The sequence below is a fragment of the Amblyomma americanum genome, chromosome 7 (genome assembly GCF_052857255.1).
Source record: "Amblyomma americanum isolate KBUSLIRL-KWMA chromosome 7, ASM5285725v1, whole genome shotgun sequence".
Taxonomy (NCBI): Eukaryota; Metazoa; Arthropoda; class Arachnida; order Ixodida; family Ixodidae; genus Amblyomma; species Amblyomma americanum.
The window spans coordinates 11,342,815-11,366,615 of record NC_135503.1 but is presented as its reverse complement, the minus strand read 5'-3'; the positions used below and the strand labels follow the sequence as shown (position 1 = coordinate 11,366,615).

Genomic DNA, 23,801 nt, shown 5'->3' with positions numbered 1-23,801 from the left:
CGTAGATGAAATGCTGAACGCGCATGCAAGGGCTTGACAGGTGCATGTGCTGTCGTCACGGAGGACCTGGCGACATCTACGTCACAAAGAACCTGACCTTAGCCTGCGTCCAGTACTTTGCAAAGTGGTTGTTCCTTCATTACGTCGGACATGCTGCTTTGCAGCGAAGCTGTTCTTTCTTTTCTTTTTTAAACCGATGGAAACACTTGTACGCACCTTTTGTACTTTTAAGGGACATTCAGAAAAACTCTAATTATTCTTCGTGGCAAAAATAACTTCTGTGCTTTTTACGGGTATGTTTATATTTTTTCAGGCAGCTAAATGCGCATTTGTTGGGGAAAAAATGTATTTAAAATTATTCTCGATACTTTATTCAAACTCGAGACGTCTTCACCAAAAAAAGGCACCGAGATCACCGTTTTGATGTGAATGGCGGTGTAACCTATAGCCTCCGGGATCCACACCCTGAACAATGTGTCGACGTATGCAGTTTACTTGCAAAATGAGCCTGTGATGGCGACACTTTTCTTCGATTTTTTTTTCTGTCTTTTCCAGTTTATAAAAGCTCGGTTTTCAGTGAAAGCAGCTGATTTGTCTTTAAAAATTTGCAATGAGTCGAGACAAGACAACTCGAATCTGCACTCGGAGGAGCCAGGAAAACTTTCCGCCGTTAACGTGGCATGGCGTCATCCGCGAGAAGGAGGCCTCACTCACGTCAGTGCACAGAACAAGGCCCGTGCCAAAGCACACAGCGCACAGAGAAAGCACGGTGCAGCCCTTGAAGGATCGCAGGCTCGGGTACCGGTCCTCCAGCACGGCTACCATGAGCTGAATATTTGATACCTGCGCCAAAAACCGAAGAACTGCTGACGTTAGATCAACTGGTCGGCTTCGCAGTACATTTAATCTGGTAACGCAGACACACTAATCCGCCTACATTTCGTGTGTCAATCACAAAACTAGATCTTTCGTTAGGCTTCTAGCGAAAGTTCCGCCGGGCTGAATTACTTTATCGCCTTTATTTCATTGCGTTGTGAAGGTCCATGCATCATGACGGTGGACAGTGCATTTATTCGTACGAGCGTTCACAATAAGAGTAACCACGATTTCCTATCTTCTTTTTGCATTCCAAACAACTTATATAAACAAAACATGCAATTATGAGACGATATTGCTTTCTTTGATCTTTTTTACTATTAAGTGTTTTAAGCATGTATGCAAGATTAATTCAGTCAATTGCGAAATGTTGTCTAGTACGCAAATCTGACCTTTATTGAGCTTCGCAGCGCGCAGAGCGTCATATATGGGAGCCGCTGCTATTTCTAGAGAGAAAGTCTGCGCGACTGGGCAGCACAGCAGAACCGACGGCCACACGGACTCGAGCATGTTTCCTCTCTCTAATCAGCTTCCGTCCGATTTTGGCTTTTATAGCAGGCAGCCCACAGCTCGAGCGTGTATGGAAGCGCACTGTACTTCGACCGTAAGACGCTGTGTTGTCGTGGGACCACTATGTTTTCTCAGTAGTCCTGCTACGAATACGCCCGTATGGGAGTAAAAAGTGACTAAGCCGCCCTTTAGCGCTCTCCCTATTAGGACTAGGATATGCTGCAAAAGTCCCGAGTAGAATTCAATCACTGAATAGAGGAATGCTCAAGGCGTATTCCCACCGCAAAGAATAATCACTTGATGCAGTTAGAAATGGGAGGAGGCTTTTGAACCGTGCACCGGAGGTCTTGAGGTTAGCATATAGAGATGAATGAAACATCGGTTAAAATCTATGTAGCTACGAGAACTTCGCATGTTTGGAAACAGGAATCGTTTCCGTTGGCAACTTCCGTATTCCGTATTTTTAGTCATTGAAATTCCATTGAAAGCCCAGGGCTTCGGCAGAATACCCTGCCCCTAAAAGGAAGCCCACTAGAGGACAGTTTACTGCATTTTTACTCCCTTATATATTTGTGTTCAGAGTGTACGGCTGATCGCCCCAACTGCACATTATAACTAGGTAAAGACATGTGGAGGCCTAGCACTTACTTTGTAGTAGTGCGCATGCGCATGGAAATTTTCACTTACGCAGCTTCCAAGGCCGAGAAGAAAGAGCATGAAGAAGAACAGCACGGACCACAGCTGAGGCACGACTGAGATTCGGCTGAGGGCTTCTGGGTAGGTGACGAAGGCCAGGCCCAGATCTGTTGGCGCAGATTAACGAGCAGATAATCTAATCCAGTTCAAGAAATCCAGTGCTTTGGCACTGGAAAGATTATGTGCAACAACTTACGGATTGAACATTTTTTTATTGCGTGAGCAACAAGATCAACGCCGGCGATGATTAACAGTGAGTAGTAGTTGCTGCTGATTCGAGAACACGGTGGGAAAGCCGCATTTTCGGGTACGCAAGAAGAGGTGACATAAAATGGGGCGCTGACTAACAAGTAACAATTTAATTGAACTCCACCGTAGCAACACTTAGGTGCTAGTTAAGCCCGAGAATGTAAGGCGCAGTACTCACCCGAGGTGCCTTTCAAGACATGGGAAATGTCTTCCGTTCCAAGTTGGTGCGCCAGCGAACCGAGAGTGGAGAAAACCACCGAGCCGGCCAAGAGGCTGGTCGCAGTGTCAGCGATTGAGATTAAGAAAGCGTCCCTATAAGACAAGCAGATGATACGTTCTCGCAAAAAATCTGAGTAAAGGACGTGATGACGCCATAAATAATTCAGGGGAGCACTTAAGTCATTTTACGTGCATCAAGCCTTTTGTGTTAAGTTCTCTAGCTCAACACGATCGCCTCACGCTTCTCGAATTAGTTTAGGTTTCAAGTTACGACATACTACACCTTCGTTATGTCCGGTGTGTTCGTTATATCCGGTTTAAAGTTATGACATATGCCTTCTGAACACTCTCGTTTCGTTGGACTAGGTGACCGAGTGATTAAGGCGATGGACTGCTAATGCATTAGGCTCTGCCCGCGTGGGTTCGTTACTGAAATGAGCATATTTAGCGTGGTAAGAAAAATGACTCATCAACGTGACACTGTTTGCGATACTGCACGGCGAATAGTCTGAAGTGTACAACAAGGCTGCGTTCTTTGGCTAGTTCAAGTCTACATTTCTCGGATAAAAATTATAAATATTGAAATATTGTAAGGTACTGCGATGGGAATATCGAAGGCGATGATCCTTTCTTCCGATGCGTAGCAGAACCTTTCTTTTAAAGTTTTTAATCGCTCGCATCGAGCAGTTAAGACTGCCATAGAAAACCAGTGGGGAAAGTTTTTGACGACAGCAAAATCTTTAATAGCAAAAGAATGGAAGCCTGTCGACGGGGTATCTGCGGATATATTGATTTTATAGTGAAAGCTTTAAATATATGAAAAAACTCTTTCCCGTTGAAAAATGCTTTTGTCCAAAGTTTCTGGGTATGAGTTGCTTATATTGGCTAAAACACAAGCGCGCAAGAATATGAGAGAGACACAGGACAGCCCTTCTGTGTGTATTAACGTTTCGCAAACAGCCCACTGGCCAGAAAAGTCGCACCTTGAAACCTTGTGTGCGAAGTCGTTGTAGCTGGAATACATTGTTAGCACTCCCATGCCGATTCCCAGGGAGAAGAAGGACTGTTCACACGCGTTGAACCATACCTGGGAGAGGGAAGACACCGTCGGAAAACGCATTAATCTCCGCGTATCATACCGTCTTTCGCTACGGCGAAAATGTCCCGCTGAAGGTATCCTAGCATGCCCTTCAAGAAGCGTGAGCAAAAGTGCCAAGCAGTTGCGCTGCACCGCGAGACGCATTCAGGGTCGTTACACAGGGTTGTCTCGCGAAAAGCGTAGAGTAAGATGAAATGAGCAAATGTTATTCCATTCAATGAATATTCGTTTGTTGTAGCCGTTAGTTCACATTCTTATATTTTCGTCCTCGGCACCAGATGAACGATATTCAAATGAAAACCTCTTCTAATTGACGTTCCTCTGGCTCCTCCGTGGTCGTCCTATCCGTTTGCGGGGATTTTCCGCTAATGTAGACACACGCGTCCTTGATTCTGCAGCTACATTCCAACCTGATACGCGCAGCTGTCCAGACACGACTGCACACAACCAAGCGCCGCTGCCAACAGCCCCGCCATTGTTGGCCACTTCACGTGACCAGAACACCTGCCAGCACACCCGCGAACTCGGCCTCGTCATGTAGCCTCATGACATCACACACCCCGCCGAACAACCAGCGCTTGGTCATGTCACCTGATCCTGTGACATCAGTGACATCTCGACCAGTCAGCGAATTTTATTGCTAACCGTGCCGTGTTTTCTTCCGACTAAACGCGTCATTTTTTTATGATTGACGCCCTGCTAACTCGGCCATGTCACGTTGCATCACGACGTCACACACCCCGTCGACCAATCAGCCCTCCGCCATGTCCCGTGACCTGTGGCATCATCACTCCCTCCCCAATCAGCGAATTTTATTACTAACCGCACCGTGTGCTTCTCCCGTGATGGGGCTTCTAATGTTATCGCAGTAATACTCGTATATCAGGGTGGATGCTCTAATCACTGGGCCACCCCAGCGGCAGCGGCAACCGACACAACTGTGACGCTCTTCACTTTTAAACCCAGGTTGGTGAATACGCCTTTTGCTTCCACACTAAGTTTCGTCTGTTGCTGCTGGTATACTGCCAAGTGTTCGTGTCCATTGCTGCTATGTCACAGGATATCGCAAAAGCGATAAAAGAGTTTAGGCAAGAAATGCGCGACATGAGAAGTACAATCGAGAAGGAACTAAGAAAGGGGTTCGAAGAACTGAAGTCGTCAATCGACATTTTCAGTGAGCAACTTGATGCAGTGACCAAGCGCTGTTCAAAGGTTGAGAAAGAAAATGTGTCACTAAAAAAGGAAAACGCCGCTTTGCCTGACGAGTGCAGTCACCTCCGAAAATTAGCTATGGATTCAGAGCGAAGGCTTACAAAACTAGAGCAGTACTCGAGGAATCGTAACCTTGAGCTGATGGAAAGCGAAAGCTTCCCAGCTTTGTTAAAGCAGCTGGGAAACGTCATCCAGGAGCCAGTCAGTGAGGATGACGTTTGCCATCATCTGACCAAGAAGGATGTCCCAATGTTGTGCACACGCGAAAAGCGCAACGCTGTCCTTAACAGCTGGGTGCCCCACCCCAGCTGTTGTGTGCAATGTGCTGTGTGCGTGTTTTTCTTTACTTTATTGACTTTGCACGCGCGCAACTAGTACAAATGTATTGCTATCTAAATAGTGTATTTATCACCTCTCCCTCTATCCTTTCTTACTGTCCCCTCCAACTCTTTCATTTAACTTCTTTAAACTGCCTGCTATCCTTTATTTCCGCTGCCCCAGCTCAGGTGCCGCCGCCGTAGTGATGCAGATGCAGGGGTTAGCAAAAATCTTTTACCTTCATTTTTGTTTTTATTTTGCATTAAACACCTACTACTATTAGTCTTTTTCAATGAACACTTGTGTAAGGCTCTGAAAGAACTGCTCAGCAGGACTGTCGCTCAAAAAAAAAAAAAGATAAGCAGTGGAAATACGCGTGAAAAAAAGGCGGGATAATTCTTGCCATGGAGGCGGATACATCGCGTGTGCTTCGTGTAACCTGTGCTGACGGTTCACAAAATATTCAACAAGAGTGAAAGACGACCCTCAGCCACGTTTGCTGTTTGACAGTCATTCCTAGCCGCTTGGTAACGCCATTAGCCGTAAGAAAACTGCATCGGACAAATAATACTAACAATTGCATATCGTTTTTTCAACTTAACTCTCGATCTGCTCGCAACGAGGCCGACGATTTGTATGCTTTGCTTTCTTCCGTTTGTTTTTCTTTCAATGTCGTCGTGCTTTCCGAAACTTGGCGACAATGCAAACATGAACTTCTTAACTTGTCAGAGTATGAACGACATTATCTTAACCGTCCCTCTATACTCGCGGACAGCTTTTGGTGACTATAAGGGCGAGACGCAAGACTTTCACAAGCGCGCTCTTATGACTCTCTTACAAGGGGGGGGGGGGGGGGGGGGCGGGGGGGGGGATAGGCATTTCAGCTGGCGGCGCGCGCCCGTAGCTTCCGCTGTATAGCCACAAAAAGCTGTCCCCGAGTATTGCAGAGGAGGCGGTGTACTGCTCATGAGAAAAAAGGCCTTATCAACAGACATAATTGAAAAATACACACAAACGGCTCCAGATTTCGAAATCTTAACGGTCATTTCTTCCACAATTATTTTTCCGTTCTATATTGCCCACCATCTGACAGTATACCAAACTTACTTTCATTTTTGGATATTTTTTTGGAATGGGTTAATTACAACAATTACAACCTTGTATTAGGAGGCAATATTAATATTGATATGCTTCATACCTCAAAATCTCGATCAGACATCATCACAATACTCGAAGCCAACACCTGTATTAACACCGTTAACAGGTCCACCCGAATCCATGACGATTCTGAAACATTATTAAATGTATTTTTAACAAATGCACACAATGAGAAACGTCATTCCGGCGGCATTGGCGTCCCCATCAGCGATCACTTGCCAATATTTCTCATTACCTAGCACAAATTATCGCAATCATCATCCCAGGCAACGCGTGACATGACATATCAGGATATTAACCCATTTACTCTGGAACAGTTTCGCAATGAAATGTCTCAAATTAGGTGGGAACAAGTCTACAACGAATCGCACCCAGACACTGCTTACGACACTTCTCTGTCATTATTTAAGTTATCCTAAAACAAAATATTTTGCCGCAAGGCAACAAGCAGTAAAGACTCGTAAACCACGGATAACAAACCATTCTTTAAAACTACTTAAACAAAAGAACGCTTTTTTCAAACGTTTTATTGAAGCAAATGATCCTGACTGAAGTTATTAAACGTAGTGACGTTGCATAGCGAAGTCTTAATATGGTTCTTGGTCGCGACGGCCGAAATTCACAGAACCTAGAAGGCTTGCTTTAAAGGAGTATAGACACCTAAATTTTGCGTTCGCGTTTTATTGTTTGTAATGATGCGTAAGGCATTATTATACATGGATTACAAGGCATTATTACACATTTATTGCAAGGCATAATTATACATGGATTGAATTCACATGTCGACGTGGTGGCTAACAAAATTGGCAAAGTAGTTGGAGTAATAACCAAATTATGTTAGTTTTTACCGACCAGAATAAAATTAGTTATAACTCACTCATCATTTCGCACATTAGCTATTGTCATCTGATTTGGGGGACTATCACTGGCTCTAACATGAACAAGGTGTTGTTACTGCAAAAAAAAGTCAGTGCGCGTCATTTCCGACTCATATCATATGAAGCTCATATAGAACCCTTCTTTGATAATCTGAAAATCCGTTCAGTGCACTTTCTGTATGACGACTCATTACTCAAGCGATATTTTAAAACAGGGAAATAATTGCATTGCAACATTATCGAACCTGCTGAGAAATAATGCTCATGAAACACGTCACCGTGAAATATGGCACATTCCATCAGTGCGCACCAACTACTTATGCCACTCAGTTATTACGCGGGAGATTACCTTCCCTACTAAATATTCGTAATCTGTGAAAAAAAAAAATCAGTACGCTGAAACGAAACGTACTAGAAAGACTACGTCTTTTCCTACAGGTTTTACAACTTTCACCAACGTGTCACTTTCTCTTGTTTCTCCTAACGTTCCTGTAGTTGGCTTTGTTATCCTGTACTCACCCGTGCTTCCCTGCTGTTGTCCTTTGTTTTACTCAGCTATTATTCATGTTTTACTCAGCTATTACCTTGCACCATTACCGCGTATGTTTTTTACTAGTGTATTGTGAATTGTTTGTCCACGGTTATTAACAAGATAATTGTTCATTTAGTTTTCAGTCATGACTCTTTAAGTTATGAATTACAAATTTGCAACTGACGATGCCAACTATCATTTATACATGTCCATACGCACACGAATCGTTAAGGGGCACAGACCCCGTCAAGCTTTCAGCGTCTTCAGCTTTTTGTCTGTGCTCCAGACGTCTGTAAAGACGTCGAATAAAGTTGAACGAATAAATTAATATGGCAGGAGGTGCTGGTCTCGTAGGTTGGAGGGTCATTTTTACCGATGGTTGCATGACAGTAGTTTTGCGGACGCTGGCGCCAGCAGTGCAAAATTGAGGAAAGAGCTACAAAAATGTGGCAGACGTTGTAGCGTGGTTAGGCTAAATGCGAATTGCGCTAGCACTTCGGTTTCGGTTCGAGGCTTCAAGGCCAAGCAGGCTTCAGACAAAGATCGGGAAATCGGTGAGTGGGATCCTTAGTGCTAGCGCAACAAAACAAAAATATGGGGCCTCTTAACGCACTTTAAGAGGGCACTGTGATAGCTGTGAGTTCTCGATCCATTACGTACGGATGGACTCTGTTGAAGATGAGGACGTCCATAGTACAGCGCGATAGACTGTGCCACTGCACCAGAGGCCAGCAGCAACACCAGCAACAAAAAAATGTCGGTTTAAATTTAAAAGTTAAACACGCGGGATCTTCGGCTGCGGCGACGACGTCGCGTATCGGTCAAATGCAGCGAGGCCTATCTGTTCGCGCCGCCGTGGGTTTGGAACCTACTAACGGCCATGCAGTGCTTTATTTAGTTTTTTTTTTAAATTCCGGTCAAGCAGGCTTCAGACAAAGATCGGTGAGTTGGGAGCTTCTTAGTGCTAGCGCACTCCGACAGCTAAAGCTATGACCACTAGGCCATGGTAGCACTGGACTAGTGCATGGTTAAAACATCCGCATCGTACGCTGCAGGTGCTGAGATCGTAGGGGAGAGGTGCATCTTCCCGGTGGATGCACGAAGATGCATTCTTTCGGTGGGTGCGTGACAGTAGGCTTGCGGACGCCGACAGGCGGCGCTAAACACAGGAAAGATAATTACAGCTAACGCTGTACAATTCCTGACATATATGTCGTGATGTAAGCACAACGTCGCCTCTCGTTCGCGCCATCTGTTTGGATATATGAGGTCACTGTGACGTAAAGACCAGTCTTTTTTTTTTACCGTGTAAGGACGAGGGTATGGAGAGAGGGTGAGAAGGGGCGCAACTGGTAAGTGGTTGCCATCGTGAGCAACCAGAGGGCAGTTACCCTAGAAGGAGAAGGGCCGTTGCCATGGAAGGAGGGTACGCCGAGAGGAGGAGGTTATGGCGTGAGTGAAGGAATGCGTACTACAGTAACCATCCGGAACGTGGTTACCGTGGATTGAGGAGGAAGGCTATGGCGAGAGCGGAGGAATGTAGCACGCTGCATGTGCGACAGCTGCTGGGAAACGCGCCGCCCGAGGAGAGTACCATCGGCGGCGCTGCGCTTCGAGAGCGGCGGACTGGCGAGCAGACCTATAGGCGAAACACGACTACATGTGGAAAACTACAAAGAGCGCCCTAGAACTGTACAGATGCCAGGTCGCTCTATTATTCTCTACCACACCATATCGTAAATTAGAGATACCTTAAAAGCTGTGCCTGAATCTCGTGTTAACCAGCGGTAACCGTCCTGGCATTTCTTTAGAAAGGCCGCTCCAAGGCAGTGTTTTTTTAACGTTATGCCAAATCTACTGATGATGTTCGCGACAGCACAAGCAACCAGGCATTCTCTTATCTCTCTCTCTCTTTCACTGCAATACTCCGATTGCATCCCTTGTTGCCAATGATGGTCATGCGGTAGCTTAGGATGCGCTGACCGCGTTCGCGGACTATGATGAATGCGCGCTTAAGACGTCATTAAGTTCTTTCCGAGGAGACCGCAATGGCGAAATTATTATTGTTATTGATATTATTGTGCGCACCTGTATCTCGAGTATCTTGCTCCACTGCGGCACAAACAGGGCGGCGAGGCCCCTGAAAGCTCCCTCCTGGAGCAGCGTCACCACCAGCAGCGACAGCAGCACCACGTAGGGGAACGTCGACGTCAGGTACGCAACCTGTACCGAAGCGGACACAGGTATGCATCTCCACGCTTTCACAGATAGCAACAGAACGCTACTCATTAGTGGTTTAATCAGTTCCGTGTGTTTGTAGGCGTTACAATTTCCTGAAGTATATCCTAACTGTAACGAATCAGTCTCTTCTGCTAACTTTGTACCATAATTTGTTATCTTTATGATATGAAAAGTAATTTATCTCGCGCTTCACTGAGGCGAAATGCTCATTACGGCTTGCGGCTGCACCATAAAACTATTGGTTATTTAGTCTCACATTACTGAGCGTACCTGCCTTAAGCTTTCGAGCAGCGTCCTTCGTGGTGCGTCGGGGGCACCTGAGCGATTTTTGTTTTCGGTTTTCTCTGGAAATAACCGCTAGATTTTGAGTCCAGCCTGCAGCTTACTGTATTTATCTCTCTTTCACTTGTGAAAAAAAAGCAACTCGAGGCCATTCTGCTTTGTCCGTCAGCTCTTATCGCGAACAGCACTGATGCATAGAGTGCAAGTAACTATCAAGATCTTCACCTCAGATATGAAGCTAATCTCTGGCGTATTTCACTGCGGTACCCATTGGTAGGTGATATGGTGGACGATGTGCTAAATGAGTAAATAAAGAAATACAGTGGTCCAGGGTCCGAGCAGGCGGACGACTCGCTCTAAAGCCGCTTCGCCACAATTAGACGCCGGCTGAGCAATTAGGAAGAAAAATGCACGAACAGACCACATACATTGTTTTTGTAAACAAATAAACTGAGCCCATCTGATGTTTCTTAGTGCTGCTCCATACGACGTTCTCATACCTTGCCAATAGAGTGGACTCCCCTGAGTGTAGACACCGCTTGAACTAGCCACGACAGCAGCAGACACAGCGCCATCCTCCAGTCGAAAGAGGAGGGCATCTTGAATTCTCCGGTGTCCTTTAGTACATAGTTCCTATTCCCAGCCGAGCAAGAAGTGCGAAATAAAAGTGTATAAGTATATCATTCAGAGAACTGATACAATACCACCAATTTGAAATGTACAATACGAGGTCCTGCGCCTAAAAAACGCAGGCGCGATCTCCCGCACAGGAGACATTCGCAGCTGAGTTGGTGCTGTGGTTGTTCCAATCCGCAACTGATGGCTACCGCCCTCAGCCAAGTGTGTAGCTAAAAACGCGAGCCCATGTTTCGTTGTACTAAAGGGACGCAAGCCTGACTGATAACGTTCTTTGTTTAAGTGTGCCCTACAAGTCTCCCTGCGAGGCCTCTAAATATGCCCAGACAGTGTCGTTGATGTAAACGCCACTCGTCAAGATCGGTAGGCTGTATGTACGGTGCTACGAACGGTAGTGCAAACTTCAGCGTAAGGTTTACCATTGATACTTGGACAAGCGAACAATGAGGAAATCAATCAGCAAAACAAGGGCCATTGCACTCTCACAGAGAGACATTGCGCCATTCACTACAAATTCGAGATGTTTGATTTTTTTTATTTCACATATGACAAGGTTGATTATACCTGCTGCCTCGTGCACCGAGTCACCGACACGGCTGTTTATTGAGTACGCAGTGCGTCTGTTCCTGTAGCGCTTATGTCATTTGAGACTATTATAACAGGGGGACCCGATCGGTCAGGGAGACAGGGGAGTAGCAGTGCGCAAGCACAGAACAATAACTCGAGAGGGTCACTTGCCTACGCAAGCACACTAGCGCCCCACTACTCTGCTGTCCCCCTAACTGATCGGGTACCCATGTTCCAAAACTCTCTATTAACGACGGTTTGCGACATCTGTAACCGTAGCAAGGGAGGTTCTATTGGCTTAATATATCGCTGAACTGCACTTAAGTGTGCCCTTTCTGTAATGTGGAAGCAATACATTTTGTGTGTACTGTCCAAAAAGCGTACTATTTAGCTGTTAGGCTTTGATGATGATTTTTATGGCGCAAGGGCATTTACTTCCAGCGCCTCCTTGCTTCCACCTGTGCGGCACGTACTGTGTGGTGTCTTATGGTTGAAACCGCCTTGCCTGAGCTTCGCCGTCACGCACTGTGGGGTCTTGACGCTTATTGGACTCGCATTGTGTTACAGGTTCTTGACGGGCTCTCCGCTTTCTTCCCCGGTCTCGAACAAGTCGCAACGCTTGCGCAACAACAGGATCTGTTATCGCCGGCCTTCTCATTGCATGGGAGATAAAGAATGCTAAGCAGCAGGCCATCCTGCCAGAGCGTGTTAGAGCTATCCTGCATGCGCCCTGTCGTGTGCATGCCTCCTGCCTCACCTGTGCGTGATGCAGAAAGGCATTGCCGAAACTGAGCTCTCGCGTTCTGAGGCCCTTTGCAGAAGCAGCGAAAACAACACATGGCTTTTTTTTTTTCGTCCTAAAATACTGCTTTAAACGCGTGAGAATTTTAATGGGAGTCACGCTTTTCCTTATTTGCTTCTCAAGAGTCTCACCTGAAGAACTGTTCGGTCGAAGAGGTAGCGTTGTCGGTGAAGCTCTCGGTGGCGTTGAGCTGCCCGATCGAAAAGTAAAAGATAAATCGAAACATTCGCTGTATCCTCTGCTGCATGCACTATACTCAATATGAACCAAGTAAGCCTTTGACGGTGTAATGTGCGCGAATACTATGACGTGCGCACATTACGATATAAGAGCCATGTTCAGTTATCCTACGCTCATGATTTGTGCCGGTAATAATTGTGCCGCTGCTATTGCGCAGCCTTTGCTTGTTTATAAAATATGAAAACTGACAAAAACGTCGACTGCAGCATTGACGCTAGCATGAATTACAGCCACGTTAGGTGATAATAGGCCGAACTTCGTAATAAGTGGTTCATACCCTTAACTAAGCTAGCGCCATCCAAGCGGAATCAAAGCGACAACTTCAGTCACAACCACTACCACTCGGAATTCACTCACCTGGAAGTTTACAATACGTCACAAACTAAGTAATTAGTTGCGGTACGTTAAGAGCGCCGTAAATGTGAAGGGTCCCATCTAAGATTTAAGAGACGTTTCCTCTTATGTAGCGTCCAAACAGTTACATCTCGCACTGAACGTCGTCAGGTGAACCTAACTCTGGTATCTTCAAATAAGTGGGCCAAATACAAACATGTCTTCGGTGTGAGCAATTGCTCCACCGGCACCATTATACTGTGCGCCTTCAACTCGCCAGAGTACTGGGCATGCTGGCAACATTTCGGCTTTGCTGAAAGCCCACCATTGTAACGGGACCAGGACTCCTTCTAAGAAGGGGTCAACTTCGAACGAGAAGCCCGAAAAGCTCGTGCGCAGCACGTCTCGCACCGAAATGTTCCACATCAGAAATTTTTACACCGAAACGTGTTCCATCGACGAGTCTTACGCTGAAAAGTCCAACTCCGAGAAGTTCAAAACCGGAATATATTACAATGAAACGGCCCTTCACGTAACTTTCACGCCCCTGGAAAAATCACTCACTGTGCTTTGGCGAAAACAGTTTTCGTCGCTCCATTGGGGATCGCACAGAGTCCAGGGGAGCGTGCTTTGCATGGAGGCGAACAGGTAGAACAGGCAGAGAGCCATGATGTAGTTGTACGAGACGAGGATGTAGAAGCTGGTCACGAACTGCGCGGCGCTTATCCCTACGAGGAAAAATACGCCCAGCTTTTGAGATCTGGCAAAACACATGAAGCGTATGTACTGTTCGGGAGAAGACTTAAAACATTAGTGCAAGAGGTTGCGTTTATAATTTTTTAGGTACGCAGGACCAGCCCATTCAGCAACAAGTTTTGCCCAATTTTATGAGCAGAAATGATTAAAAACCTGGTGAGGAGATAAAAAAAAAATGTTGTATTGCAGAGACTGTGCTAGGAGACAGAAGAAGGTTTTCTTGGCCGTGGATGTCATAAATGCATTGCGTTACATTTCAAAGAAAGTAGAATCTGTTCAATAAAATTACTACTTTAACACTTTCTTTGTGTGACAGGACCACGCGAGAGACTGACTACAGCCCGTACCTTTAAAACCAGGAGCGCAGTTCCACGTTTGGACCACACCTCTTCCGGTGAACTGACCGATGGCGAGCTCCAGAAAATATACCGGCTTCCCGACGATCAACAAAAGCACGAAGTACGGGATGAGGAACGCCCCTGAAGAAGATGGGAGAGATAACATGGATAAGAAATTATACAGTACGACATTCCCGATTGTGGAACAGCATATCAAAATGATGTTAGTCCGGCAGTTATAGAGCAAGCCCTCCAAGCGGAGTGATTTTAAAACAAAACCGATAACTACAAATAACTCCCGACCAAACTACGAAAGTTCAAAAAAGTTGCAGAGTTTCCCTTCCTAGTACTATGGTTGCGATCAAGTCAGGTAGATAGTAATGAGTAGCGCAGTGAAGAAAAAAAAACTCACTGTTCTAGTCTGCCAATAATTTGTTTTGCTGATAAGCCTATGCCAGCAAGTAACATATGTCTCTTTGCCAATGCTGCCATGAGCAACCTGGGGTGGTGGGTATTTCAAGCTGCCTCGTGCAGCTTTTACCACGCCCCTTCCTATGTAATTTATGGGAAAATAAATACATGAAAAGAAAATTATCTTATTTAAAGCAAAAAGAATATGAACCGGATCCCAGAGGCTACGCCCCATTCCAACTGTATACAGAAAAACAGAGCAACAAAGCGGTGATGGAGCCACTTGTGCGCATTGAAAACAGCAGTGCCGACCTTAGTCAAAGTCCCAAAAACGCCAATGAAGAAATCTGCAAGCAAATTCTTCTGCTTCCTAAGTTCTAGATAAGCGGTCTGCGGAAGTGTATATATTTGCCTTGAAGCGAAATTATTCATTTAAAGCATAATTAAGATAATAAATACACGTGCCCCCAATAAAACTGTGCGTACGCAGCTGTGAAGGTAATCTAGTTTTTTCATTTTTCATCATTGCTGCGCTCCATAAAAATTTACGTAGAAAAATATGGAAAACGTTTAAAACATGAGTAAATTTATCTAAGTAATGCATAAAGAAAAACGTGTACTGAGAAGGACGAGAAAGCGCGAGGCGTTAGAGTCGCTGACATTAGTACCTATACAATCTTTACAAAGCTGGTTTGCGGCCAGTGCCTCTAAATAAGTGCCGCGTAAAGTGCCTGCTCTTCATTCTAGCGTTTTAATTGTAGAAAAAGCGTTGATTAATCAACGGAAGCTCATTACTGCTAGGTGAACCTAGCCGCGATCCCTTCAACTCCGCCGTAAGTGGCGGCGACTGTGCGCCTCTCCTCGTGACGTCACGGACGGAGTACACAGGCCTTCTCAAACTCTCTCTAGGGTGTTGTACGAGCTCGCGGGAAACGTTCCCGTGAGACCTCGCCCCCGGGCAGAAGGGGTGTGCTGCACCCGAGGCCGAAGAAAGAGAGCTGTCTCCCCCGCGCCCGCAGCAATCACGCCGTCTCTGGCGCTATTGCAGCTGCGACGCAGGCGCCCTCTCTCATTAGTTAATGTAACTTGGGAGGACGCATATCGAGGAAACAACCCCTAGGAGACAGCGCAGGGCGGGTCCCCACAGTGTGCATGACCTTACCTCCTCCGTTCTGGTAGGCGAGCGTGGGGAACCTCCACACGTTGCCCAGTCCGATGGAGATGGACAGGCAGGACAGGAAGAACTGCAGCCCTTTGTTCCACTGGGGACGGTCTTCGGCCTTCTTGACAGGGGGCGCATTTTCCTACGAACAGAATCGAGTTCACGGCGTTCGCAAGCGTATGCGCTCCCTTCTAAAACATTCGCTAAATGCATTATGGAGATCAGTTTGTTTGACCCGCCGCAGTGGCTCTGTGGTTAGGGCGCTCGGCTACTGATCCGGAGTACCAGGGTTTAAGCCGACCGCGGCGACCGCGTTTCGATGGAGGTGAAACGCTAAAGCGCCCGTGTGCTGTGCGATGTCAGAGCACGTTAAAGATCCCCATGTGGTCGAAATTATTCCGGAGCCCTCCACTACAGCACCTCTTTCTTTCTTTATTCTTTCACTTCCTCCTTTATCGCTCCCCTTACGGCGCGGTTCAGGTGTCCGCCGAGATAAGTGAGACAACTGCTGCGCCATTTCCATTCCCCAAAAACCAATTTTCAATTTCATTTCAGTCTGTTTCATGCCCCCTTTCGATGAGAGGCTTGGTTCCACACTTTTCTAATTTTATTTTTTTAGGAAAGGAAATGGCACAGTAACTGTCTTACACATCTCGGTGTATACCCGAACCGCGCCGTAAGGGAAGGGAGGACGGTGGGAGTGACAGGAGGAAGAGAGAAAGAGGTGCCGTTGTGGAGGGCTCCGGAATAATTTCTACCACCTGGCGATCTTTAACGTGCAGTGACATCGCACAGCACACGGGCGCCTTTGCATTTCGCCTCCACGTCAACTTGTTCTTTAATTCTTACTTCCTTATTTCTGTGCCGAACGACGTCTATTACGAAAGTTCAGACTACTGATCCTCGCTTGTTAGCAACTAAATGGTCATAAGTGATTGTACTCAGCTAAGGGGCGAATATATTTAAAGTCCCGAGAACAAAATAAGAAAGCGTTTGCTCTTCTCTGATGGAACAGCGCAGAACGACGGGACGGGACAAGAGACAGGCGCTAACTTACAGCTCAGTTTATTTCGAAAAAAACACGGCTTCTTATACCATCTGCACAACCACATGTGTCGCACCCATATCGCTCGTGCACTATAAATGACAAAAGAAGTTTTGTAAACATAGAGATGAATCAGTTTAACATGTGAAGTACCTTATTCGTTAAGGCGATGGACGGCGTATTGATAAAATGGTCGAACAGTCTCGCTATCGAAGCTGCCTTGATGATTTCCCGGACCAGCTGTTCTTTGTTTCACAAGTACTTTGCATCTTCTGAGTTCAGGCGCACACGTTTCTGATGGAAAGTCTGCAGTGAGTCCCTAGATTTCTGTATGCTTGATTAAAATTCGTTTTGTGTTATACCAATCTTTCGTCCATGCATCTGCCAGTCTGCACTACATATTCTTACCCACAAGTCACTGTCAACGAATACACCAGGCCTTCGGTGCATTCCACAAAGGGGCATTGGTGCCTTACCGTGCACCCGTTTCTTTTTCGTCGCATCAACATTCACACGCGTACAAAGGTTTTTCAGTTTTCCAGGGGCAGTGAGCGCCACATTTACGCCAGGTTTTCGACAAATTTTTATGCGATGAAAACGTTATCACGTTAACGAAATCATCGAGGCAGCTTCGATAGCGAGGCTGCGCGGCCATTGTATTAGGACGCCGTCCGTCGTGTTCACAAAGGAGGAACTTTGACTTACCTCCCCTCCCCCTATCCTCTCTTCCTGTCCCCTCACCTCTTTCATTTCATTTCTCCATTCTGCCTGCTATCCTTTATTTCCGCTGCCCCAGCTCAGGTGCTTCAGTATCGATGGCAGATGCCGGGGCTAGCAAAAATCTTTTCCTTCTTTTTTACTATTATTTTAATAAACAACCACCACCACCACCACCTTTATGAATACAAGACTTCTTTTCGTGACGAGAACCAAGAGTCCGAAACCAAGCAGCATATGGGATCTCTTTTAATTTTTCATCAGTTACCAGAAGCTGACAGAACGAGGCATACAGCCACGCCTCCAGCATTAAAAGTACCTTGACCACTTCATAAGGACCCGTACGGTACCAACGCTGACTAATTCAGTCGCTCCTAAAGACGGATACACATTATGGATTGTAGATAACGCTAATACAAATGAGCGTCTGAATCAATAAATGAGTTGGTCTTTAATTTCTCTCAAAGGTTAAAAGAATTGGAAGGTTTCCTCCCATTCGCCTGTTCACTCCCTTCCCACTCATAGCAGTAAAAAAAATAAGCAAACAAGATCCACGTAATGTTGTGGGCAAGTTCCCTGCGAGCGCAAGCTGACTCGTCTGCGCACAGCTTGGCACGCCGTCTTGTCCTAAGCGTCGTCCTGCAGAGCGCGCGGTCCCCTTCCGGTCGTCGTCGCACGGCTGATGTCAGAACTCGGGCGCGGCTGCCTCTGGGGCAGCCTGCTTCGGGTCCACCGCCGCAGCGTCTGTCGCGCCGCCCAGCCGCGACCTGCTCGTGTGGGGTCCAGCTCGGCGCCTGAAGTCCCACCATCCATCGTCGTCGTCGTCGTCTCTGCCGGCTACGATGGCGGAGGCGTTGAGGCGCCCCGCCGAGCGAGGCGGGGCCTCCTTGAACTCCTTCGCCCGGATCGTGGTGGGCTGCTTGTGCGGGGACGAGATGAGCAGCCACACGACGAGCACCACCAGGACCAGCAGCACGGAGCCGACCGTGAGCACGGAGCCGATGATGACGCGCCGCTTGTCGCGCGCCTGCTCTCGCTGCATCTCGTCCAGAACGAGGGACAGCGAGGGCGAACGTGAGCCGCGGACGCTGCTGCCAAGGAAGACCTGCGCCGGCGTGGCGCCGCCGCCGCCGACAGTGCCGGGGGTCCCGACGCCCTTGTCGCGGGATTGGTTGGGACTTGGCTGCCGCGACGATCTGGCGGAGCCTCGCTGCTGCTCGGTGGCCATTTGCGCTGGCTGTCTTGTCCCCGTTGCTGACTGGCTGGTGGGCGGAAGACGGGCGCAGCTTGTTCCTCTTCTTTTCGACAGCTGGCTCGCGCTCACGCGTAAATCGTGGTCGCCGCACGAGCGAATTGCGCTCGTGTTGCCGCAAACGACCACCGGTAGAATAAAAAAGAAATATTGGCGGTTTAGTATCGCTAAGCACGAAATATAAGCCTTGTTTACATGAGCCCGACAGCGGTGGGTCGAGTAGGGACGCGCCAGATGTCATGATGACCACCCGACGCGACCGCGTTTATATGAACCCGTTTTCTGTCGGGCAGAGATCGCCGCTACCCCTAGTGTCGAGTAAGCAAACCACGCGCGGATGCTAGAAGAGGAGGAGGGACGCCCAGGCTTGCGCAGCGCCGCCAGACCAGAGAGGAGTCAGGAGAGGAGGCGATAAGCCGACGCGGTAGCGTATACATGCTCCTTCCAACCGGGCGGGGCCGAGTCAACCCACCCTCTGCAGTCGGGCTGGCCCAGCTCGACTCGACGATCACTTAGCTCGGCCCCCTAGCGTATACATCAAATCAAATCGTTTTATTTTCACCAGATATTTACTGGTAGGAGCACCTGGGCTAAAAGCTGCTCGTGGCAGCTTGACGAGGCCCAGGTGACCATTACAAAGTAGGGCGTGGTGAACCTGAAAACACTACAATGTAGACACCTCGAAATAAAGAGAGCAGAACAACGAAACCGACGTGTGCACACGTGCGCTACAGAAGCGCACAAAAAATAAGATATGTAGTATATAAAACATTGTAGCCCCAATAAATGAATCATGTAATCAAACATTACAATCAAGTCAAGAAGCCCTGAGGCGTATCATGACATATTTCTCATACAAAACAGCCGGAAACTGCTTGAAATGGCAGACAATTGCCAGTTATACAATAATTAAAACACCACAGCACATATGTAAACTAAAAAAAATGGCAACAAAGTAAAGCAAACAAGTGCACTAGGTTATGAGAAAAGCACAACTAATTCGACAGATATGTTGCGTAAGACTAGTAATCAGAGCATTGTTCATGCGATTTTTATTCTGGTATCTTAAATTGTTTCCTCAACTGGTTTAGCGAGGGATTAGTATCATAACTGTACCTGTTTAGTAGTGATGGAAGGTTATGTTTTAGTGACTGGTTTTCATAATTAGTGCGGAAGGGCGAGACGAACCAAATTTCAGAGTTTGTTGTTGAAACGATACTTTCGTGACGTTTTAATAACGCGGTGGCAATTAAGAAGTCATGGAAGAAGCCTCGCGAAAAATAAAATGAGCGTAAAATACAAAATTCGTACAAACACGACACGGTGATGATATTAAAGGTCACGAACAAGGGACTGGTGTGAGAGAAATATTCGTCGTTTGCAATTTAACGGAGGATTCTTTTTTGCGGGACAAAGATTTTTTAGTGGTTGAGGTGGCTCCCCAAACAAGATGGCAGTAGTAGATGTATGAGGCAAATAATGCATGGTGTAGATGATGTTTAATTTGCATTGGAAGGATTGTCCGGCAACGTAAGACAGCGCCAACTGCCTTGGAGATTTTCTTGCTTATGTCTACATCATGCGAGTCCCAGTTTAGATTACTGTTGAATACAACTCCTAGTATTTTGTGTGGCTCAACTATTTCTGTATTCAGGCCTTCATAGGTGACTGGATGGTTTAATTGATATACTTTATTTTTCGCTCTGAAAATCATTATTTACGTCTTTGCTGGGTTGACTTTCAGTCCGTTTAACTTTGACCATGAGGACAACTTTATAAGAAAGTTTTGGCACTGCTCTCTCAGCACATTTGCATCTGGACCGGGCATAAGTATTGTACAGTCGTTGGCGTATATGATTAATTTAATTGATTTGTCAATGTGTACAATATCATTGACAAAGACATTAAACAACAGCGGTCCAAGTACGCTTCCTTGCGGAACACCGTTAGTGACTGCTAGAAAGTTTAATCGATGGTTACACAAACTTACCATTTGTGTTCTGTCGCTTAAATATGATTTATTTAATTCCAGGGTTGTACCACGGACACCGTACCAAGATAGTTTTGTTATAAGGATGCTATGGCTTAAGGAGTCAAAAGCTTTCGTGAAGTCTACGAAAAGGCCAAGGGTAAGAAAGTGTCTATCGATGTTATTCAATAGAGTTTCTTTCAGAGTTAGGCGAGCAGTTTCAGTTGATTTCCCTGCTCTGAAACCATGTAAGTCATCGCTGAAAACATTCTTTAGTGCAAAATATTTCATGAAACGCGTCAACATAAGCTTTTCCATCCCTTTAGAAAAGACGGGAAGATTGCTTATTGGCCTGTAATTAGCCGCGATGTTCTTATCACCACCTTTAAAAATGACCGAAACTCTAGACCGTTACATTTCAGTGGGAAAGACGCCAGATTCAAAAATTAAGTTAAATATGTGCACCAATACTGGAAGAAGGAATTCCAATACATTTTCACTGGCTTGATTTGTCGATTATCACAATCTAAAGCAACGCTGTTATTTAGGCTTTTGAATGTTCTGGACACTTCGGTTTCGTCAGTGGGTTCCATAAAAAGACTGCTTACGCGGCTACAAATTATATTTTCATCCTGTGTCACGAGGTGTGCTGTTGCGCCTATGCTGACAAAATACTTATTGAAGTAATCTGCAAGCGACTTGCCGGTGAGTTCTTTGTCGTCAACAAGAATTCTATCTGGGGCTGAGTTGAAGCTGCTGCGGCCCAGTACTTTGTTCACTACTTATCAAGCTAGGTTAGGCTGATTTCTAGATATATCTACAAATAGGTGCTGATAATACGCATGCTTTGCTCGTTTGATCTCGGCGTTTAGTTTTTTTTTTATTCGCGTCTTTTTGAATTCCTGAAAAGCCTCTGGGTCGCGTGTGCACAGGAAGGAATGGTACAAGCGGTTTTTTTGCGTTATCATTCTCACGGGGCATCGCGTGATCCAGGGCTTTTTTATTTTCTTTGAGTGTGTGCCTGTTTTAATAATAACAATTGGTTTTTGGGGAAAGGAAAAGGCGCAGTATCTGTCTCGTATATCTTTGGACACCTGAACCGCGAAAAAGGGAAATGTTGTCCGTATAAGCGCACAAATATTTCAATAAAAGCAGAATATGCCTCAACCGCGCAAGTTTTCGTTCAAAAATAGAAAACCAGACACAAGTACTTATTTCATTTTTAAACGATTCCATTGCATCAGGTGTAATACACTGAAAAGAGAAAGAATCGCGAACTTTCACAGTACTGCCGTTTGCGTACTTGGAATAAAACATAAATACAGGACAGTGGTCGCTTACATCACATGCAATTGTGCCGGCACGGTGGATGGTTGTTTCAATGTTGGTGATAATTAGATCTAGTGCCAATGTACTTGACAATAAACCACGATTGACTGTAGAAATTATGTTGGTAAAACCATTTGACGATAATCTAGAAGTGAAATCGAAAGCTGTATTGCTGTCTTCTAAATATCAACGTTAAAATCTCCAGAACACGTTAGTTGCATTTTGGTTTCAGAGACATATTTCAAAAACTCTTCCAAAAACTCCAGAAAGCACGACAAGTTGCCACTTGGAGGGTGTTAAACAACAGATCGGATTTCATCCTTGCTTTTTAACACCAACATTTCATAGTCGACAGTCACTTTGGTATATTCAGGCAAAATATAATTTCTAGACGCATCAGAATAGATCGCAGTACCACCACCTCTTCGATCTGTACGGTTAAGAAAGAAAGCTCTGTATCCATACAGGTTAAGAGTATTGCAGCCTTTGTAGTACCATGTTTCAGTCAGCATAATTGTATTAAATTTAAAGCGAAACTGGTTTAAAAGGCTATTGATAGCGTCATCTTTGTTTATTGCCGAACGGGTGTTCAAATGTAGGACAGATGTGCCCGACAGAAAGAGAGGGAAAACAGATTCTGGTAGAGCAAACGCTTGATAGTCCATACTGAACGGCTAATGCGCTTTTTAAAGGTTAGTTTATCTTTGGTGGTGGTGGTAGTGGTTGTCTATTAAAATAATAGTAAAAAGGAAGGAAAAGATTTTTGCTAGCCCCGGCATCTGCCATCGATACTGAAGCACCTGAGCTGGGGCAGCCGAAATAAAGGATAGCAGGCAGAATGGAGAAATGAAATGAAAGAGGTGAGGGGACAGGAAGAGAGGATAGGGGGAGAAGTTTATCTTTGGAAGGTCGTGTTCTCCGACAATCTGTATTATCATAGAGGTTTCTGTCTGATTCGCAAATATTTTGCCATTGGTCGACCACACTGATTTCCATGTATGTTTTGTTTTCCTCTTGCTGGCCAGACCAAACAGCCGTTTAAGCGCGGGAAAAAGATGTTCATTGACATATACAGGTGCTCAGCCATTGTCGGGGTCATTGCCATTGGAACCTATGTCTGCGTTTGTGAGCCTAGCCCTATTTGCTTTCTTGAGTACCGCATCACGTTTTGCGGGTGATTTAAATTGCACTATTATGTTTGACTTGTCTCGGTTCCGGTTTGGCACTCGGTGGCAGACTTCAATATCAGCAGCCGTGATTGGGAATTCGATGGCAGTGCATATTCTGGATACGATGTCAAGAACATTTTCGTCTTCTTTTCTTTCGATAACTTGGATTTCGATGTTTAAGTTTCTCGAGTATTGCTCTAGGCTCACAATTCTCTTCTCGTATTCCTCTGCCTTACCTTCAAGATGATCACACTTTGCATGAAGTGCTTGGTTTTCGTTTTGCAGGGCACTATTTTTTTGCAATTTAAACCTCTAACTTGATTTTCAGTTCTTCTGTTGTGGAATCTGCAAATTCTATGCTCTGGACTATGTTCCTTTGTTCATTTCGTATTTCGCGCAGTTCAGTGCGAAGGTCTCGCTCGGACGCCTCACGTAGTAACTTGAGCTCCTGGCGGAGCTCGTCTTTAAACTTCAGGATATCTGCTTTTATTCCCTGTTTAAATTTTGCCAGATTCTTATCCATTGAGGTGGCACTCAACAAGCGCACACTCACACGTCAAACTTGGCAGCAGCGACGACAAGAATATAGCTAAGGAAGAAATGCACACAAGACACTAACCTGCGGGAAAAGCAGACCGGTGTTCAGGGGTTGTTCCAGTCGTCGTCGCCGCTACCAAGTGACCTCGGCGTGCCAATTGTGGCTCCTTATAAGTCCAGAGCGTTGATGACCGTGCCACCTGGTGTTGAACATGAGCCCGACAACCGGTTTCCTGCCCGACAGCCTACATAACCCGACTTTTGTCGG

The 23,801-nt window shown here is 46.0% G+C and overlaps 1 protein-coding gene across 2 annotated transcripts in view; it reads right to left on the bottom strand.

Annotated features, from left to right (window-relative positions):
* The window catches only part of LOC144098485 (sodium-dependent nutrient amino acid transporter 1-like), a 59,127-nt gene that overhangs the window by 5,505 nt on the left and 29,821 nt on the right, over nucleotides 1-23,801 (bottom strand). For both annotated transcript variants that reach the window (XM_077631171.1, XM_077631172.1), the window contains exons 2-11: nucleotides 15,516-15,657; nucleotides 13,952-14,083; nucleotides 13,413-13,576; nucleotides 12,407-12,465; nucleotides 10,771-10,903; nucleotides 9,836-9,970; nucleotides 3,534-3,637; nucleotides 2,510-2,643; nucleotides 2,074-2,189; nucleotides 715-843 (exon numbers count right to left, since the gene is read on the bottom strand). In XM_077631171.1, coding sequence (XP_077487297.1) covers nucleotides 715-843; nucleotides 2,074-2,189; nucleotides 2,510-2,643; nucleotides 3,534-3,637; nucleotides 9,836-9,970; nucleotides 10,771-10,903; nucleotides 12,407-12,465; nucleotides 13,413-13,576; nucleotides 13,952-14,083; nucleotides 15,516-15,657 — 1,248 coding nt within the window. The remainder of the gene's footprint in view (nucleotides 1-714; nucleotides 844-2,073; nucleotides 2,190-2,509; nucleotides 2,644-3,533; nucleotides 3,638-9,835; nucleotides 9,971-10,770; nucleotides 10,904-12,406; nucleotides 12,466-13,412; nucleotides 13,577-13,951; nucleotides 14,084-15,515; nucleotides 15,658-23,801) is intronic.